Raw genomic sequence first — 20504 nt, 5'->3', positions numbered from 1 at the left:
TACTTTTAGCACCTGGACCCACTTTTTAGAATGAGAATCTGTCAGGACCCACCAAAAGTGATGTCAAGACCAGAAGTGACATCATTAAGCAGGAAAATTTTTAACAATCCTAGACTGCGGTCCTACCCAGGAGCAAGTCCCATTTACTATCATATACACAATAGCCTGTTAAAAGAACAGATCTATAACATTTCCCCAAATGCAGTCATGTACCATGGTAGCTTCAAGTTTAATATATTAAAAATAAAATACTGAAATGAATGGGAACCCACCTGAAATTGGCTGGTGACCCCCCTAGTTGGTCCCGACCCACAGTTTTAGAAACACTGATTTAAGGATATTAAAAAGTTGCTTACGTATAAGCAAAATGTTTGGGGATAAATGTGTAACTTGGAGTGTTCTGTCTTTCATGTGTGAATGGATAACTTGAAGTTTGAATGGGGATCAGGATGCAGGTACATCTGATTAGCTCAAAATGCAAATGTCAAGGGGGGCTTGATGGCTGACATCCTGAAGAGGGAACTTTACAATGGCTATGTGCACAATACAATAAATTAAATGCAAATGTAGGTAGGTAGCAGTGTCAGCTAAAAACACAGATTAGATTCAAGCATCAAAGAGAAGAACTGCATTAATGATCCCATATGAGGCAGCACACTTGTCTTGTCACCATAGGGAGTATTAATCTCAGGCTACACCTTTATCCAATTACACAAATTGTATTCACTTTTATGCTGAGAGCAAACCAAAGTCATTTTACACTCTCACATTCTACTTAAAAGGTGACAACTACAAACAAGGAGACACCAGGTACATTAATCCAGTCTGGGTGAAACCAGTGAACGCCAGTACCCCCAAATTAAGCATCCGTCCACACTATTTCCTTTTCCCCTGTTCTTTGGTTGGTAAGCTATCACCCCAGCATCTGAGTCTGAAGAAAACTGAGCTAACTCCACAAGATCAATTCTAAATCCATCAGACCATATTATCCAAGTACCTTTCCTATTAGTCCTCTGAGGTTCCTTCCCTGGAACTGTTATACAACGAAGGAACCAGAATTGTGACACATACCTGTCTGCCTCTGAGGAGAGACCACAATAATATCCATAAGCCCTTCAACATTTGCCAAAACTGTCTCCTTATTCCGACCAGAATATTTGTCCGCTCGCTGGATAGATTTAGTTTGCCAATCCGTCCAATACAGCCACCTGTCCTGCTGCTCAGAAAGGAAAAAAAAAACACAAAACATAAGAATGTTTCATAAACCTGCTCACAAAAGTCCAAGCAAAACCCTTTCCCTTTTCTGCAGTATATAAATCAAGAATGAGAGAGCAACATATTGACTTCCTCTGAATTAAAACATGCTATTTCCTTGAAAGTTTTGCTACCTAGAGAAATTACATTTAGCATCATTGTACCTGTGTTAAAGCAAAGGGATGTGATACTTGGCTGACGAGCACCTGACGCAGTTTCCCATTGAGATCAGCACTCTCTATGCGGTCTAGATGAGCATCTACCCAATAAATTCTAGAAGAACAGAAAGGATGAAGTGAAACCAACTTCCATTATAACCTCCCCCTCCCATGTACCACCTTTCCTGTCCTTAGTGTTGTACATCAGCCCTATGCACCCTTAAAAACACAGGAAAGTCTTTTTAATACAGAATTTGGAAAGCCCCACTCCAACATTACTAGCTATAATCAGTGTTTCTCACATTTGTCCCCTGCCGTACCATTTTACATGGTCCACCTATTGGAAGTATCACCAGAAGTAAAACTGGCAATAATGTCATAGCAATTATTTCCAGATTGGGAGGCCAGATGCATCACAACAAACACCAGTAAGAGGCTTAGGGCGGATGGGAGGGCTTTTTCAAATACTCAAAAAGCGCACACTGGAGCTCTGCATGCTGAACTGAGCCTCCTACCAGTGCTTTTTGCATTGCATTGCCAGTTTCGCTGCCAGGTTGGGGGGGGGGGGTCCAGGGGTCCCACGCATACCACTGGACACCAAAAGTATCACCAGTGGTACAAGTTCCATTGGTTGAGAAATACTGAGCTATATCATTGGCAATGTTATACTCACCTCCTAGTATCATAATCTAAGGTCAGCCCATTGGGCCAACCTAAGTCAGTATTGATCAATATCTTGCGTGCAGACCCATCCAAGTTTGCCTGTTCAATTTTAGCAACGTGCCCCCAATCCGTCCAGAAGAGGTATCTGAAGAAAAAAACATATTAAATAATCTCTCTCTCTTACACACACACACACACACACACACACACACACACACACACACACACACACACACACACACAGTGTTTCAGCAAGGCAGCTTGTTTTAAAGGAAGGACAGTTGTTCCAGTTCTCAGAACATAAGCAAAGCCCTGCTTAATCAGGCCAAGGTCCAGCATTCTGATTCCCACAGTGACCCAACAGCTGCAGGAAGCTCAGAAGCAGGAGACAAAGGTATGTTTCTCTTCTGCCATAGCTCCGCTGCAGCTGGTATTAAGAGGCAAATTGCTGCTGAACCTGGAGACAGTGCATAGCTATCATGACAAGTAGCTGCTGAAAGACCTGCCCTCCATGAATCTTCTATTCTCCTTTTAAGAGCCCAATCCTGAGCTCTGTGCGCCAGCTTACCACTGGCACACACTGTTGCAAACATGTCACAAGGCATGTTTGTGGGCTTAGTGCCAGCCTAGCACCGGAGCTAGCCCAGCGTGAGCCCGCATTAGACCAGTGGTCCACTGCCTGGCAGTCGTCCAAACCGCCTGGCAGCGGAAAGGTGAGTGATGGTGTAGAGGGAGGTGCCGTTCCAGGGCGGGGGGAGGCAGGTGAAGGGCAGGGAGGAGGTGTGGCAGGGGAGGGACCGGCTGAGTTTGACTTCACTGGATCCAGAGTCCCATGTTGAGCTCGACAGGGAACTCCGTTATTCTGTGCCCTCTCAATAGTGAGCGCAGAATCAAGTAGCTGCATTGTAGGGCTACTTTCCTTATGTGTGGGGGGGGAGTGGACAAAAGTCCCCTTCTCCCAAGGAGGTGGCAGCTGCCCAGGGTGCATTGGATGCCACGGCTATCATTTTGATGCCACAACAGCCCTGTGCTTCAAGCAGCTCAGGATCGGGTTGTAAGTCCCCTAAAAAGTGGCCATCACCAGATCTTGTGGCAGTGAATTCCATAGATCAATTATGTTCTGTGTGAAGACATTCATTTTAAAACTACCATCAATTAGTTTCATTGGATGACCCCTGATTCTGGTGTTGTGAGAGAGGGAAAAGAACTCCTCTGTACCTACTTTCTTTACACTATTCAAAGTTTTATGCCTCAATCATGTCCCTTCACTTTAGCTACTTTTTATTAAAACTAAAAAGACCCATATGTTTTAGCCTGTCTTTGTAAGGAAGGTGCTCCAACTCCCTGATAATTCTGGTTGGCCTTTCTGGAAGCTTTTCCAACTCTACAATATTCTTCTTGAGATGCGACAACCAGAATTAAATGCAGTATTTCAGAAGTGGCCACATCACTGATTTGATTACCATTTTAGCAATTTCAGACCTTTCTTAAAAACCTCTATCATGCAATTTGCCTTTTTTCACAGTTGCCACATATTGGGTCAGCTTTTTCACTGAGCATTCGTTCTGCTGCTGTTCTTTACATATTTCAGCAGAGTTATGGATGAGGAAACAGCCCAGTCTGCCAACTGAAGAATCAGACTAGGTCAAGGGTTCCCAATTTGTGGGTTGTGAGCCACTGGTGGGTCGCAAGCCCATGTCATGATCTGGGCCATCCTACCTGCTCTTGCTCCAGTTTGGCTCCAGATCGGAGCCATTCTGGAAGCTCACCAGGAGAGTGGGGAGGCCTCTTCTGCATCACGCTGGGATGGTGACCGACTCTTTTGGCCTCTGCAGGCCTCAGAATGGCCCACAGAAACCTCAGAAAGCCACTTCCAGTTTATAGAAAGCCAATTCTGGTTTGGCTCCTTGCTACTGAGTAGAACTGCTGTCTGAAGATCATGTCCACCTTTTGAAAAAGAGTCATGTCTAGCCAATGGATCAGCTGTGGCTTTTCCTGATTTGAATCAGTTGACTGGACAGGACTCATTTCGCATATCAGTGGACCTCCTGTGCATCTCTCCCCAGTGCTTAACCATGAATACAATCAAAACCAGGAAAGGCTCCAGACAGATGCTTGAAACAAGCTCTCTCACCCAGCTGATCTGCTGTCCCTGATGAAGACCTGCAGCCAACTGCCTGACTGGCTGGGCTGATTATTCAAAAGAGCATCTCAAGGCAGACTTCCATTTAGAGAAACTCTCTCCTCTCCTCCCTCCATTTCCATCTTACTTCCATACTTTCTCTGGGAGTTAAAACTTTGCATATATCTGCCTTCACAGTTGGTCCCAGACTTACCCCTTTCTGGGAAAGACAGCAATTGCTCGTGGTTCATCCAGACTGTTATTAATTAGGACTTTTCTGCAGCTGCCATCTAATCTTGCAACTTCAATTGTGTTGCGACCAGTGTCTGTCCAATAGAGGTTCCTTGCCACCCAGTCCACTGCCAAACCATCTGTTGTCTTCAGCCCTTGCCCAATAACAGTTTCCATATTGCTGCCATTCAGATCTGCTCGTCTAGAAGAAAGTTGTACCACAAAGAATGAAAAAAGTCTCTGCTGATTGGAATATTTTATTGTAGGACAAACATGAAAGACCAGCCCCTGTTACCAAAAGGGCTTTTTTTTTGGAGGGGGGGGGGAATTATTACACTGCCCTATTGGAACATGGGACCTTAAGACTGGATGCAAACCATCTTTCTGCAGAGACTGAGAGAAATCTTCCAATAAATGACTTCAGCTTTATTAAATGGGACACAAAATAGATACCCAAAAGAATAAAAAAGACTATTGTAATGCCATAACAGAGTGTCCTATATTGGTGAGTGCAGTGTGGTGCAAGTGTATTTGGTGCATTTAAAGAAATTAGAAAAAGGGAGATTGTCAGGAAGGATTTCAGGGGTCCTGCTCTGCCAACCCCAGCTGCTAGCTAAAGATGGGGAAAGAGGAGGAAAAGGGGGGGGGGAGTGAGAGAAGTGAAAGAGTTCAAAGCGCAAAGTATAGCTACTTTTCCAGTTGTCCATGTGCAGCAGCTTCTGTGAGCAGAGTGTGGATACTCAAGGAGTGACCTAGTGTCTGGTCACTTAGCAGAGTGACTTTGCTAGTCAAACCACTTTAGTATTTAGGGCAGTGGTTCTCATACTTTTAGCACTGGGACCCACTTTTTAGAATGAGAATCTGTCAGGACCCACCAAAAGTGATGTCAAGACCAGAAGTGACATCATTAAGCAGGAAAATTTTTAACAATCCTAGGCTGCGGTCCTACCCAGGAACAAGTCCCATTTACTATCATATAGACAATAGCCTGTTAAAAGAACAGATCTATAAATTTCCCCAAATGCACTCACGTACCATGGTAGCTTCAAGTTTAATATATTAAAAATAAAATACTGAAATGAATAGGAACCCACCTGAAATTGGCTGGCAACCCCCCTAGTGGGTCCCGACCCACAGTTTTAGAAACACTGATTTAAGGATATGAAAAAGTTGCTTATGTGTAAGCAAAATGTTTGGGGATAAATGTGTAACTTGGAATGTTCTGTCTTTCATGTGTGAATGGATAACTTGAAGTTTGAATGGGGATCAGGATGCAGGTACATCTGATCAGCTCAAAATGCAAATGTCATCAGGGGGGTTGATGGCTGACATCCTGAAGAGGGAACTTTACAATGGCTATGTGCACAATACAATAAAACAAATGCAAATGTAGGTAGGTAGCAGTGTCAGCTAAAAACACAGATTAGCCCCTGGTGCCAGAGAATGTCTGATAACTTAAAATGATGTTTACATAAAGTACAGGTATAATCAGGTGTTTTGGTACAAAATACAGAAGTTACCGGAATTGCATTCAGGAAAGCAAACAAACTGTAGCTACAATGGAAAGATGCATGACAAGATTACCAAATTGCATTATCCTAGAGACACAAAAGTGAGATTAGAACCTGTATGTCAGTGTTCCTTGGGAGAACAGTTCATCTTGCATGCTGGTATCCATATATAAATGCGGGTGAAATGTTTCTTAATATTAAAGTAGCATAAAATAAAATGGGGGGGGATTTTCTCATAACATTCCCCCCAAAGAAACTCTGTTTTATGTAATTAATTAATGCATAGACAGAAAGGTCATGGGTTCTTACCTGATGACATCTAAGAAAACATCTGTGTAGTAAATCTTGCCATCTACACTGTCATAATCCAGAGAGATGACATTGTTCAGCTCTGGAACAGGGACATGAACATCAGTGTAATCTGTAGTGTCCAGTGAGATGCGCCGGATAGAACCACGGCTGGAGAAGAGCAGGTAGGTTTCAGGAGATGGATCACATGTCTGCTCATCACTCTTTAGCTGGATACCAGTAGGGCAAGCACAGGAGAAGCCTTCAGGATTTGGTAGGCAGAGATGAGAGCAACCACCATTCTTCGTGCCACACTTGTTTGTACCTTAGGAAAAAGGAAAGCTCAACCTAAGAGACTGTCCAACAGTTTATCATATCTGGGTAAGAAGACCATGATTGTATCAAAGGATTAAAATCTGTGCTGTCAAAAATCCAATGTTTTGTTTTGTGACTTTTTCACTGTTGGATTATTGCTGGCCATGAAAATCTACAGACATACCTAAGAGACTGTCTTCATGTAGTCAATATTACTTCAATGTTTTCACTACATAGTTATGCAAACATACTTCTCAAAAAACTAAGGACCCAATGCTATCCAACTTTTCAGCGCTGATGCAGCCTTGCCAACAAGGTGTGAGCTGCATCCTGCGGTGGAGAGGCAGTCACAGAGGCCTCCTTAAGGTAAAGGAACAATTGGATAGCATTAGGCCCTAAATGTTGGTGCAGGCATGCCCCCGTATCCACTGGGGTCCTATTCCAGAACCCCCATGGATACGTGAATCTGTGGATATGGGGGGGTTGTGCCCCCCCCACCCTTCAGAGAGGAGCTGTGCTCCCCTATCCTCCGGAGGGTCTTCTGAGTCTGGCAGATACCATGTGCATCTGCCCGCAACCTCTGCCCACAGGCTCAGAATGATGGAAAATAGCAAAAAAAGTTCCGGTTTCTTTGTGAAAACTGAAAGTGATGTTTTTAATGCCTTATAAGACATAGGGAGGCCCAGAAAAGCCCTGGAGGGTTGGGGGCATGGGGGAAGCCCACCCACAAATAAGTGAATCCACTGTTATGGAATCCATGGATATGGGGGGCCCCCTGTATACCTTTATCAGGGCTACTACCTTATTGTATCTACACCCCTTCTTCAGAGTTAGACATTAGAGGGAAGATGTGGCTTTAGTAAGGGCAATCCATCAGGAACTCAAGTCTCTGAATATCAAGATTCTGCTGACTAGCCAAAAAGATGATCAATGAGGTTGCTGTAAATGGATCTCGAGTTGGCATTTTCATTTGCCATTTCAATAGGAGCAATAATGCAATACTAAACAGTATAATAATCCCAAACTCATAAAAGAAACAAGTTCAGGAAGCAACTGAGTCAAAATATTGAACAGAATTGTGATAAAGTATGACATGTGAAGATAAAAGAGAAGCTGGTTTTTATTAGATTAAAAACTTGTCATTATTTTATAGGTTGATATATAAACAGAGCTTTTAATGCCCAGGAACCAAGGAGAAGACCACAGAGCAAGATCTGGGGAAAAGGCATGAAGGTCAACAGAGTATGTTGACTTAAAAAAATTGCAAGCCTTGAAGAGAAAGTTTAAAGGATCAAGAATTGGGCAACATCTGACAGTATCCCAACAGTTGTAAAGGGTGAGGCTTGAGGAACAGAAGCAGTTCTGTTTCCTCCACATGCAATTCCAAATACCTCTCCTCATCTTAAAAGAGTGTTCATAATTACAGTTTCTAAAGAACTATCTAGGCAAGACTCTCAATCTTTTGTTTGAAGGTAACTTGGAAATTTACCAAGAGGACTCCCTCTGTCAATCGCCTGGATGTCCATCAGGCCAGGCAGGTTTGACCTCACTAAGATGACATTGGCGCCTGTATTCTTGTCAGCTCTGTGAATACTACGTGTTTGCCAATCAGTCCAGTAGATGTAGGAACCCAGCAAAGTGAGGCCATACGGGTGCTGCACAGGAGACAGCAGGGTGTGGCGGTTTGCACCATTCAGATCTGCAGCTTCAATCCGCTAAAGGGAAGAGAGGTAATGAACTTTGATTTCCTTTTTCTCTAAAAAAAACTAAAAACAAAGCCCAGAAAGCTATGACTCTGACCACATCCAACATTCTCAAGTCTCTATCTCTCTCTCACACACACCACTTCACCTGGTGACTTGTGGTTTGTATTAATTAATAGCTGAACAAGTGAACAACCTCTACTCAAACAGGTATCTGAGGTAGTCAACAAACTTTAAAGCCTTGTGTCCAATCTGTTTTGATTCCCCCCCCTCTCTCTCTCACACACACACACACAGAATACATCCTTAGCCCCCCAGAGGCTCTTAAATCCAGGGTGACCAGATGTCAAAACCACAAAAAGAGGACAAAGCACCCCAAAATGTAGGACATCCAAGAAAAATGTAGAACATGACAAGATAAAGGTTAAAAACACTCGTATATTGATTTCATGTGGTTAATATAAATACTATATTACTTATTAAGAACTACATTACATATAATTTATTACATATAATGTATTAATTACAGGAAGACTATGTGCTGCCTGCAAGGGCTCGCTCAGATAAAAGGAGGACATTTGTTTTTTTCCAGGACATGAGGCTTTAAAAAAAAAGAAAAAAAAGAGGGCAAGTCCTGGAAAAAGAGGATGTCTGGTCACCCTGCTTTAATCACTCTTATCCCATTCCTTCCTTCTGGAAAAAGTTTCAAAATCCAACAGTCAGGATCATTCCACACCCCTTATGTCAATTCTAACCTCAGTGTGTGCATCAGCCCACAGTAGTTGTGATCCAGCCCTATCCACTGCTAGGCCATTTGGCCATCCCAGATTGTTGCTGATAAGCACCATGCGGTTAGAGCCATCCATCCCAGCTCGCTCCAGCTTGGCATTCTCACCCCAGTCCGTCCAATACATAAAACTGAGGGAAAATAAAAAAAATCCAGTAAGCTATTAATATAAAACAGAGAGATGAGATACTCCTGTGTCTTTCCACCTTCTGCCTTTTCCCTTGACAAAGACATTACATTGCCAGCACTTACCCCATCTCATGATACAGTGCTATTGCTCTTGGGCTGTCCACATTTTCCCATACCAAAACTTTCCTCATTGATCCATCCAGGTTACCCACTTCAATTCTATTCGTTCCTGTATCAGTCCAATACACTTTACGACCAATAGCATCCACGGCTAGCCCATCTGTAGTCTGCAATCCTGATAAGAAAGCATAGTTGTACCACTGTCACTGTTGTCCACCCACAAGCTGAGGACCTTTCCAAATGAAAAGTAACACTGGGCATCCCTGTCAGTTCTAGAACGTCAAGACTTAAGCACACAAAACTGCCCTCACACTACCCAACTGAGCCCAATCCTACCTAACTCCCTGTATGGTGATGCAGTGGTGCCAACATGACATCTGCTGTAACCCATGGGGGGCAGCAACTGTTACCCTGCACATGCCCGATGTCGTCTGATTTCGGAAGCTAAGCAGGGTGAGGCATGGTTAGTACTTGGATGGAAGACCGCCTGGAAATACCGGGTGCTGTAGGCTTATACCATAGTCTTTCGAGGCTGAAGGTTGCCAACCATCCCATGGGGGAATTCTGGCATCTGGAGGTTTCCCCTGGGGTAAGCCTCTACTCCTGCCATGGGTCAAATCAGAACTGTGCCAGCAATATCACAAGTCCTCATTCATTAGTCAAAGAGGATCAGGCCCAGGAAGGGGGTTAGAATTTGGCAGGTGCTGTCATTGCCAAACTTGCCGTCTTCCCAGGCCCGATCTACCCTCCTTCCTGTCCCATCACCTCCCCATTCTGCTCATCCCCACTCCATTCCACACCCTTCCCACTTCCCTCCTTATCCCTGCATAGTCTTACTGTAAATGTTGGGGATCTACTGTCCTTGGTTGTGTGACACAGCCATTTGCCACTTGTGGTAGTGGCCAGGCTGCCCTTACCAGCATTGTTGCATTTGTGACAGCTATAAAGCTGTTTACATCACCTGGAGTACTTGTTCTGGCACTGTAAACAGACCATAGGATTGGGCTGTGAATCAGTTTCTGAAAGCAGCCTGGAGGTGTTCTGGCAAGGCATTTGTTACCTGTAGTAATAATATCTTCATGCTGGGAGCCATCCAGGGCTGCCCTGCTGATCTTCCTCAGAGTGCTATCAGACCAATAAACCTTTCCTGATGAGGAAATAAAAAAACATTAGCAACACATATTTAAATAAAATCCCTGCAATAGATTACAGATACCTAAGATTATATATATATATATCAGTATTTATGGGCCATCTTTCTTCTCCACCAGGAGAGATTCAAGGCAACTTACAATTTGCAGTAAAACTTAAAACAATAAAGCAAACAAAGTACAAAACCAGCAAACTCAGAAGAAATACTACCAGCAGGAAATGATTACTTCAGTGACTAGCAGCAATGCATCTTTGGGATCTGGTAGAGTCCAGTATCATAGGAAAAAGATCTATGCATTAAGATAGCCCCCCCCCAATTTTTTGAACCAATACAGCTAGTTAATACATTAATCTAGTATGGAAACTACTGAAACTTACCATCAAAAGGAGAAATTTTTCCTGTTCCTATTGTAGAAGGTTTTGTGGTACAGATATATTCAGAACTAGGTATCCAATATTTACTGAAGCTTGGGAAGGGGGAAAGAAATCTTACAAGGACCCATCACTCTGAAGTATTAGGTGTTTAAAATGATTAAAGCAAAAAACACTTCTGACCTTCTTGAGGATCCACCCCAATGGCAATGGCATTTTTCATGGTAACATTGATAGAAATGACGACATCGGCAAAATATGGGATGTCGAGTGAAACCAGGCGAATGTCAGCCCTTCTAGCAAAGATCAGGAAGCTTGTCATTCCTGCAGAGTTAAAACAAAGTAATATTATTAATATTAGCAGTATGCAACACAATTATGTCAGCCATCTCAGTCATTTACCATTTCATAGATGCCACCTCTGAGCAACCCAACAAGGCACAAGACTTTTATCAAATACAATAAACACAAATAGGAAACAAATCACAGCTTGCTCTTGCTCTCCCCCCCCCCCATATACATATACAGCCCTCCGGATTTCAAAGAAATAATCTGAAAATAGTTGGACCAAAAACTGGATAATTTTTTTATTGTCAGCAACAGTGATCTAATCCTTGTACAGACCTCTACCTATGACTATGATTCCTTGTTCCTTTCTGCCCTTTCAGCTATCCATCCCTAATTTTAAATTCATCTCCCTTCAGCACTGTCTTTCTTTTCCTTATAAAGGCAGAAAAAAAAATGTATACCCAAAAAATGTATGCGGATATGCCAAACAGAGAAATTTAATAAACGTTGTTGCTGCCCGTTGTTGCTTGACCTTCAGGTAACAATGCTGAAGACTGAGGGCATTTTCACACAGAAAACAAAAAGTCCTTGCATTTCCAATGTCTATAATTTATCTGTAAAATTCCCCCTACTATGGCTTACCAGGGGCAGAATTAGAAATCAGGTTGTTCAAGAGACTATACAGGAGGATAAGACCTACCTGGCAAACAAGTCTTGCCATCTGGTTGTAGATTAATGCCAGTGGGACACGTACAACTATAACCTTTGGGGAGAGGGGCCAGGAGGCAAAGATGACTGCATCCACCATTATTCACTTGGCATGGTGTGTGAACTGGACAAGAAAAAATAAAGAAGAAAACAATGCACCCTTAGACTAGACTTAGTAGCCCAATGTAAGGGTTCAAGTAGCAGCAATCTGACTTCTGTTACGAAGCAGGATGAGAACAGAATCTGGTGCAAGGAAAAGAGTTTGGCAGGATCGTTATTGCAGGGCTTTGCCCAACAGAAAAGGAATCACATGCCATCCCACCTTGACATGGTGAATCTTTGTACCTGAAGGCCTGTGACGATGAAAAACGTGGATGTCCATGAGATTCTCCAGATTGCCCTGTAGAGTTTCACGACCTTGCCCTGTCCTTTTGTCAGCACTCTGGATGCTCTTTGCCTGCCAGTCAGTCCAGTAGATCCGAGCGCCATAAAGGGTTAGCCCAAAGGGGTGAGGTAGATTGCTTCCAATTAATATCTGTCAGTCCCCAAAGAAAAAATTCACAAGGCATTATATGAGAGTTGCATTTAAGTACACAAACTTTCAATAATAAACAAGTTTTAAAAAGTAACAGCACACAACAGAGCAAAAAAGACTACAGTCATGCACTGCTTAACATGGATGCAGACCAGCACTCTTGTCATCAAGTGGGGCTTGACGCTATGCAAAGCTTCTGAAAACAAGGGAAAGCTCTGCACCCCCTGCCTCCTTTTCTGAGCCTCCCAGAGGCAGCGCTGCCTCTTAATGAACAGGGCATTCATGCGCTGCCTCTGCGAGGCTCAGAATGCCTGAATCGCACGAGAGACACAACTTCCTGTTTCCTCTGAGAAACTGGAAATTGTGTCTCTCGTGTGATTGGGGCATTCTGAGCCTCCCGGAGTCAGCACACATCTGCGTAATCCAAAGGTGAGGGGAGCTGCGCTCTTCTCAGCTTCTGAGGCTTGGGGGGTGCAAACCCCTGACCAGCGGCAGCTGTCACATATGTGACCTGTTGCTGGCTGGAAGATCATTAAGGAGTGCACACATGTACAGGCTGCAGTGGTCCCAGCAATGCTTCTCATTGTATACATTTTTCACACAGTTCATTTGTCTCTTTAGAGAATTCCTCTGGAAAATAGAAGCATGATGCATTGCATTAAGCGGCAGACCCTTTATCCCCAAATAAAAGTTATGTCTCTCTAACTTATTGTCCAATCCTATCCAACTTCCCTGCACCAATGCAGCTGTGCCTATGGGAGTTTGCTCAATCCTGTGGTGGTGGGACAGTCCTGGAGGCCCCCTCCAGGTAAGAGAACACTGGTTCCCTTTCCTCAGGGCTGCATTGCAGCTGCACAAGCATTAGAAAGTTGGATAGGATTCAGACCTTATTTACTTATTACCCTGCTCCCAGAAGCCTTCCATTCAACATGGCTTTCTTACCCTCCTTTCACTGCCATCCAGACCAGCATACTCAATTGTTTTCATGCCAGCATCTGCCCAGTACAGGCGCTGAGACTCATAGTCGATGGCCAGCCCATTAGGCCAGGTGAGATTAGAAGAGATTATCACCAAGCGACTAGATGCATCCATGCCTGCACGCTCTATCTTCGGGTTAGCCCCCCAGTCAGTCCAGTACATGAATCTGTAACACAAGCCCAGAAAACAGCATGTGACTTCACTAATCTCAGCACCTTTTTGCCACTAAGCCCTAACAATGAACAGGCCAAGTGCTTTCAAAAGTCACTTTTCCATTTCCCACACTGGATCGGTTGCCATATCTCATCATGTCATCTATTCCTACCACTCTAAGACCCTCGCAAGGTCACAACAAAGAAAGAACAAGAGTGCTGACAAGAGATCTATAGTCTTAATGTGCAGGGACTTTGCTTCCTTATATGCACAAGGCAACTAAATTTCATGCATTTCACTCCAGTGTGCCAATATCTATGGAAGGTCTTTTCTAACTCTGCTTGCAGATGGAGTACACTGCTTTGCCTGTACTTTGCCTCCTGATCCCAGCACATTAAAGTTCAATAGGCAGAAAGCTTTGATGCAATTAACTCTATAGTACTGTAACCTGCTTTGTGAAAAGGCATCTGCAACTCTTGGAGTTGCAATATATCCATGCTGAATCCATTAACTTCAGAACAGTAAGAACACACATCTTATGCAGTATGACTAGCATAAAGAAGCCATTTTCACAGGAAATTGCCTTTCAGTTAGTAAGAAATATGCCAGAGCTAAATATGGTCATAGCCAGAGCTAAAATTTCAGACAGTAGTGAAGATATGCTAAAAACCTAATGTTCAAAATTATGGGTAGTCTATTAAGACTATGTGGGGCATGGAAGTGCCTGAGGTAGGGCAGATGTGTTACGACTATCTGAGGTGCTCCTGCTAGTCTATGAAGGCCATCTGTATCTGCATCCAGGCCCTTTCAGATCCTTCAGGAACTGCAGTGGAGACCTTTCATGAATGGGCACTAGCATGCCCATCCCTGAAAGCACACACAATAATATAGAGACATTGCCATCTTCAGAGTAGGGGTTCTCACCCTCCAACAGGATCCACCACAATATCTCGGGGTCTGTCTAGATTCTCCCATATCAGCACAGTCCGCATGGTCCCATCTGCGTTGGACACTTCTATCCGGTCTGTTCCTGTAAAGGTTAGAGGAGCAGGTGCAGAAATATCACAAGCTTTCAAAAAGCACAGAAGAGATTACGAAAGAATTATCTATACAGGAATGAAGGCTCCACTTCATTCCCATTCCCTCATCCCAAAGGAAGGTCAATGCAGACTAACAACCCAATCCTATTGAGAAATGGACAATCACACAGAATCATTTCCCAGACCCCACCATGCACACCAGAGAAGGTAAAGCAGAGAAGGGGACAGTGGGTGGGTGAGGAGAGGGTGAAACTGGACAGGGTGGAATGAGAGCAGGGAGGCTCCGGGAGGGGGTGGATCTGGCGGTGATGGGGTGCGCCGGATCTTATCGACTCTTTTGCAAGTCTCCCTATCCCCTTTCACTCTTCATATTTGCGCCAGCTACAGAGCTAGCACAGGTCCAAAGAGACCGATTGCAGAGCAGGAGGGTAACAGAGGGGCAAGGAGAAATAATTCTCTTTCCCTTCTGAAGCCTCCAGATCCACCACCTCCCCAACTGGATACAGCATGCTCCTATATGTCATGTAGGAGGATTTGTGCAGCCATTCGATGATTTTTGGAGAAATTTCCTAGATTAGGGCATACGCATCTTGAATTTGAAATGGATTTGTAACAAATCAACAATATACTACTGACAGAGTACAGAGAACAATGTAATATTATAAAAGAATAACTATCAAGGTGTATACATGGAAGTACTATTCATGATTCCAAAAGTGCATCTTTGCACAACTGTAATGGAACAGTGGGAATTTAGAAAACAATGGTCCAGAGAATACTGAGCTTTTTGATAATGTACTGCATAAAAACAGAGGATTCAATACCTGCATCTGTCCAATACAACTTGTTAGTGACCCAATCAATAGCCAGGCCAGCTGGGCTTTCCATGCTGGAATCCACGACAACCTAGCAAGAAACAAAAACATGAACAAACAAATTTTAGGGACAATAGTGCTCTTATCAGACTCACTATTGATTTCCTCTCAGTAACAAAAATACAACATCTAATTCTGAAAAGCAAGAAGCCAGAAAAAGGATTCAGAATATCTACATTCAAGAGACAGATATAGGACAATCTGAGATCTGGTTCTTTAGTTAATAAACTGTGGACATACATAAATAATGATTACAGAAATAAGAGCTGTTCATAAATAAATGTTTTAAATTGTTTTGCATTAAAAAAAGTCTAACTTGTATGGTTTCATTTTATGCCACTTTTTGAGCAGAAAACATTTCAAAAAATGAAATGAGGGAATCTGTGTCATCGTATAAACTAGTGGAAAAAAGTTTGAGAAAGGTGTACTCATTTATATTCTAACAGAGAAGTCTTGAGTGTTTATAATTAGCTAAATGGACATAAGCAAAAACCACACTGAGGTCATCAAACAAATACCTTGAACACTAAATGTCTTAAGCTGGATGCAGACTTCCTATGCATAACAAAGCGGTTTGACCTCACTGTGGCACAGCCATATCAGCACTTCTGTTTAAAAACATATTACCTCCTGGACTGTTCCATCCCATTTTGCCCGACTAATGGAATCAGTGCCGACATCTGTCCAGTAGACATAGTCATCCTTTGCATCCCAGTCCAGAGCCACAGCGCTGCGCACATCAGTCAATGGGATGACATCATCGGACAGGTCTTCTGTGTCGAAGCTGATACGACGGATGTCCATCCTTCGGGCAAAAAGCAGGAACTTGTCAAGACCTGATCAAAGGTCGAAAGGTCTTCTTTTAATTTCTCTAAGTTCAACAACATGGTAACAGACACAGAAAATTATCTTGTTACATCTAAGCTCTGTTGCATCCACACCCTTCTTTAGAGGTCTGACCCATAGTGAGAGGACACAGAGCAAGTGGGCAGGTTGTAGAAGGGAAGTGAGTACACAATGCAGGGAAAGTGATCTTGGGATAGAAACAAAGGAAGGCATTTTATCAGGAAAAATGTCCCCAACTGGAGCACACATGGCCCAGATCATAGCAAACTGGCAGTACTGTCCTTCAAGAAGCAAGAGGTAAAAGAATGGGACCATACAAAGAGCTATGACAGATCTAACCATTAGTCCTTTAGTCCAGCATCCTGTTTCCAATGGTGGTCAGCCAGATGCTTCCAGGAATCCCACAAGCAGGGCATGGAGGCAATAACCATCCCACACTCTTTGTACCCTTAATAAATATGCCTGGTATTCAGACATGCAATATCTATGATCATGGAAGTTCAGTTCAGTTTAGCGAATCACTGCTGAACAGCTGATCCTCTAAATATTTGAGTAATCCCTTTTTGAAGCCATCTAAGCCATCACTACATTCTGTGGCAGCAAATTCCACATGCCTATTAGGCATTATGTGACACAATAGTTTCCATCATGTAGCCTTGAGATTATTGTGAACCCTGAGTTCTAGAAAGGTAGAAAAATGTCTGTATGCACACTTTCTAAACAAAGCATAATTTTTTTAAGCCTTACGGTTCAATCCAATCCAACTTTCCAGCGCTGATGCAGCTGTGCTAGAAGGGATGTGCGCTACCTCCTGAGGTGGGAGGCAGTCACAGAGGTTTCCTCAAGGTAAGAGAATGTTTGTTCCCTTGCCTTGGGGCTGCATTGTGGCTGCATAGGTGCTGGAAAGTTGGATGGGATTGTGCCCTCAGTCATGCTCCCTTACGATCATCTTTTTATTTAAAAATATTTGAACATTACCTCTCAGTGTAATAAAAAAATTCACAAGGTAATATTTTATCTAAATGGCCTTAAACACATTAGCCTTTCCTCAAAGAAAAGTGCTCCATCTCCTTGATCATCTTGTTTTCCCTTTTCTACAGATTTTTCAGTTGTTCAATATGCTTTTCTAAATGGGATGATCTGAATTATGCAGCACTTACTCTTAGCACATGTATGACTGCTGGTCTTCCGAAAGCCTGTGGGGCAGGCACATGTGTAACTCTTGCTGTTTGGTAGGCACAGATGAGTGCAGCCCCCATTGTTCGTTCCACAACGATTTCTCCCTGCTCAAATAGCCAAAAATAACCACATATAAGGAAACGTGTAGAGCAGTGGTTCTCACACATTTAGCAGCGGGACCCACTTTTTAGAATGAGAATCTGTCAGGACCCACCGGAAGTGGTCATGACCAGAAGTGACATCATCAAGCAGGAAAATGTTTAACTATCCTAGGCTGCAATCCTACCCAAACTTACCCAAGAGTAAGTCCCATTTACAATCACTGTTAAAAGAATATACATAGTAGCTTTTTAAAAGTACAAGTCTGAAACATTTCCCCAAATGCAGTCGCATACCATGGTAGCATCAAGTCTAATATATTAAAAATAAAATATTGAAATGAATAGGGACCCAACTGAAATTGGTTTGTGACCCCACAGTTTGAGAAAAACTGGTGTAGAGAAAACAAAGGCATTATCTGGAGCATGGGAAAAAGCCAGAGCTACAAAAAGTACTGTTTGGAATGGCTGCTTTGATCTGCTTTGTACATGGGTGTGTGCACATGCACCAATGCTAAAAGGTTCCTAAGATGCAAATGCTTGCCAATGGACCTTTCAAAAAAGTTAATTTTTATTCTTTAAACAAGAGTATGGTTGAATAAGGTTTTTTCTAGACATCTAACACACCTGTGTTTTGTAATGTTAAAACTGGCTGGATCATATACTGGAAGAGCCCTTTGGGGATAGGGAGCCATTAGTTTTTTGTTTGCTTTTCTCTGTAAACCGCTTTGTGAACTTTCCATTGAAAAGCGGTATATAAATACAGTTGTTGTTGTGGATTATATTGGTTGCATTACTGTTACTTGTATTGCAACAATATACTTACAATATACTTATACCCCAATCCTATTGGGCTCTACCGCTGCTGGTGACCAGTGGGCTAAACTGTTGGAGTAGCAGAGACTGCCAAATCACCAGATAAGGGGGATGACACTTGTGCGAGTTGTCTCAGGTGCCAGCAGAACTTGGACTGGCCCTAACTGAAACTTTCAAACATTTGTCTTCCTGGCTTCCAGCTTATTTTCAATATCACAGAAACCAGAAACATAAGTATTTGTTTGTTTTTAAATGAAAAATAGCACACAAAGAATTCTAAGACATTGCAGATTCTAAGAGTGTTTGTTAGAAATGTAGACAGTCTACATTTTTTTATCTTTCTTTTTTTTATATCTCACAGCTAAATATTGCCATGCCCTTAAAGCAAAGCAATGGAAGTACATCAGTGTATGAACAGTGGGAGGTAACTGTCATATCCCCTTGTTTCTCGGCAGTTACCTGCTGGTTGTCGTTGTGGATGCAATGTGTGGATATCCATGGGAAAATGAAGCTTGTTGCGGATGATCTCTTGATTTTTACCAGTAAATTTGTTGGCACTGTTTATGCTCTTGGTATGCCAGTCTGTCCAGTATAGGCTGTCTTCAAATACTGTGATAGCAAAAGGATGTGGAAGGCCTGCAACAAGAGTTAAGTACAAGCACATGGACTGTATGAAGAGAAAGCAGGTCTCTACTCTCAAGCAGGTTCCTGTCTAAAGCAGGGACGTCAAACATAAGGCCCGTGGGCTAAATACAACCCACAGAAGCCCTTTTTCCAGCCCCTGTGATAATTGGGCTCTCCCAGCACCACCATCAGCTGCTCTCCACTGCTGAACTGTGAAATGACACATTGGCAAAAGTGGCAATGCTGAAAGGATAGCACTGGGATAAGCTGAAGGATGATCAAGTTTGCTACATGCTAATGTCATGAAAAGAGTAGTTGAGAGAGTTAATGCAACCAGCTATGAATAACTATGAACAAATAAAATGATTGCATTTCTTTTCTAAATGACTCTGTGGTGCAAACCTCATTTTGTGTAGTTCATGTGCTGGATATGAGCATCCCTCATTCCTACCTATATTATTTGCCTGGTAAAATTAAATATGCATGACATAGTTGGGGTGCACAGCATATTTTTTGTTTTGTCTTAGCTGCTACCTGTCTGGCAGTCAACAGTTTTTCCCATTTTCCTTATCTCACCTTGGCTAATGACAGCCTTCCTGTTCTGTCCATCCAAGTCAGCCCTTTCAATAACATGATGCTTCGCATCTACCCAGTACATCCGATGTCCCGCATAATCAATGGTTAGTCCATTTGGCCAGAAAAGATGAGTGTCAGCAATGATGCGCCGATTGGAACCATCCATGTTGGAGTATTCAATGCGAGGAGTGTTTCCCCAATCTGTCCAGTAGATGGTGCTATTGGAGTAGAGAAAAATATGAATACTGGAAATCTGGGAACCTAGGATTATTATTATTATTATTATTATTATTATTATTATTATTATTATTATTATTATTATTATTATTATTAACAACATTATTTATATACCGCTTTTCAACTAAAAGTTCACAAAGCGGTTTACAGAGAAAAATCAAATAACTAAATGGCTCCCTGTCCCAAAAGGGCTCACAATCTGAAAAGATGCCAAGAAATACCAGAAGACAGCCACTAGAACAGACAGTGCTGGGCATATTGCTCAGCAGAAAGCCAGTAATTCAGCACTCTAAAGACACTGGGAGAGGTGAAGGCAACCAAGAGCTATGGATTGAAACTACATTTCTTCAACGCCTGACCAAGCATCTCTGTCAAACTAGTAGTATTGGGTGGAATCTGCTCTCTTCACAGGCTTTGCCCCCAGAATCGGTCATAAATTGTTTGAAGCATTGGGAGTAGGATAAGAGACATTGATGCTAGGAAGCCTAGGAATGAGAGAAATCTTTTACTGCTCAATATACCATACTTGGCCAGTTTCAGCACAAAACAGAAACAGTATAGGAACAAATCATCTTTCCTCACTCACCCCTCCATAGGGTGAAGAGCAATTGCTCGAGGCTTTTCCAGGTTTTCCCAGAGAAGCACCTTCCTGTGAGTGCCATCCAAGTTTGCAACTTCAATGCGAGATGTCCCGGAGTCTGTCCAGAACAACTTATCATGGATCCAGTCGATGGCCAAACCACCTA

The 20504-nt window shown here is 42.8% G+C and overlaps 1 protein-coding gene across 5 annotated transcripts in view; it reads right to left on the bottom strand.

The window, feature by feature from the left end:
- LRP4 (LDL receptor related protein 4) overlaps positions 1 to 20504 on the bottom strand; it is a 134124-nt gene that overhangs the window by 14062 nt on the left and 99558 nt on the right. For 2 of the 5 annotated variants that reach the window (XM_066633773.1, XM_066633797.1), the window contains exons 7-26: positions 20345 to 20501; positions 19522 to 19739; positions 18781 to 18957; positions 17389 to 17514; positions 16010 to 16218; positions 15332 to 15413; positions 14392 to 14497; positions 13279 to 13480; positions 12147 to 12336; positions 11794 to 11925; positions 10989 to 11129; positions 10342 to 10428; positions 9285 to 9456; positions 9001 to 9163; positions 8032 to 8257; positions 6249 to 6552; positions 4412 to 4630; positions 2086 to 2220; positions 1419 to 1527; positions 1072 to 1219 (exon numbers count right to left, since the gene is read on the bottom strand). In XM_066633773.1, coding sequence (XP_066489870.1) covers positions 1072 to 1219; positions 1419 to 1527; positions 2086 to 2220; positions 4412 to 4630; positions 6249 to 6552; positions 8032 to 8257; positions 9001 to 9163; positions 9285 to 9456; positions 10342 to 10428; positions 10989 to 11129; positions 11794 to 11925; positions 12147 to 12336; positions 13279 to 13480; positions 14392 to 14497; positions 15332 to 15413; positions 16010 to 16218; positions 17389 to 17514; positions 18781 to 18957; positions 19522 to 19739; positions 20345 to 20501 — 3303 coding nt within the window. The remainder of the gene's footprint in view (positions 1 to 1071; positions 1220 to 1418; positions 1528 to 2085; positions 2221 to 4411; positions 4631 to 6248; positions 6553 to 8031; positions 8258 to 9000; positions 9164 to 9284; positions 9457 to 10341; positions 10429 to 10988; positions 11130 to 11793; positions 11926 to 12146; positions 12337 to 13278; positions 13481 to 14391; positions 14498 to 15331; positions 15414 to 16009; positions 16219 to 17388; positions 17515 to 18780; positions 18958 to 19521; positions 19740 to 20344; positions 20502 to 20504) is intronic. The other 3 variants (XM_066633806.1, XM_066633781.1, XM_066633789.1) reach the window with 3 other exon arrangements.

This window comes from Tiliqua scincoides, chromosome 1 (assembly GCF_035046505.1).
Source record: "Tiliqua scincoides isolate rTilSci1 chromosome 1, rTilSci1.hap2, whole genome shotgun sequence".
NCBI lineage: Eukaryota > Metazoa > Chordata > Lepidosauria > Squamata > Scincidae > Tiliqua > Tiliqua scincoides.
The sequence above is the reverse complement of the archived record's forward strand: the minus strand, read 5'-3'. Positions and strand labels throughout refer to the sequence as shown.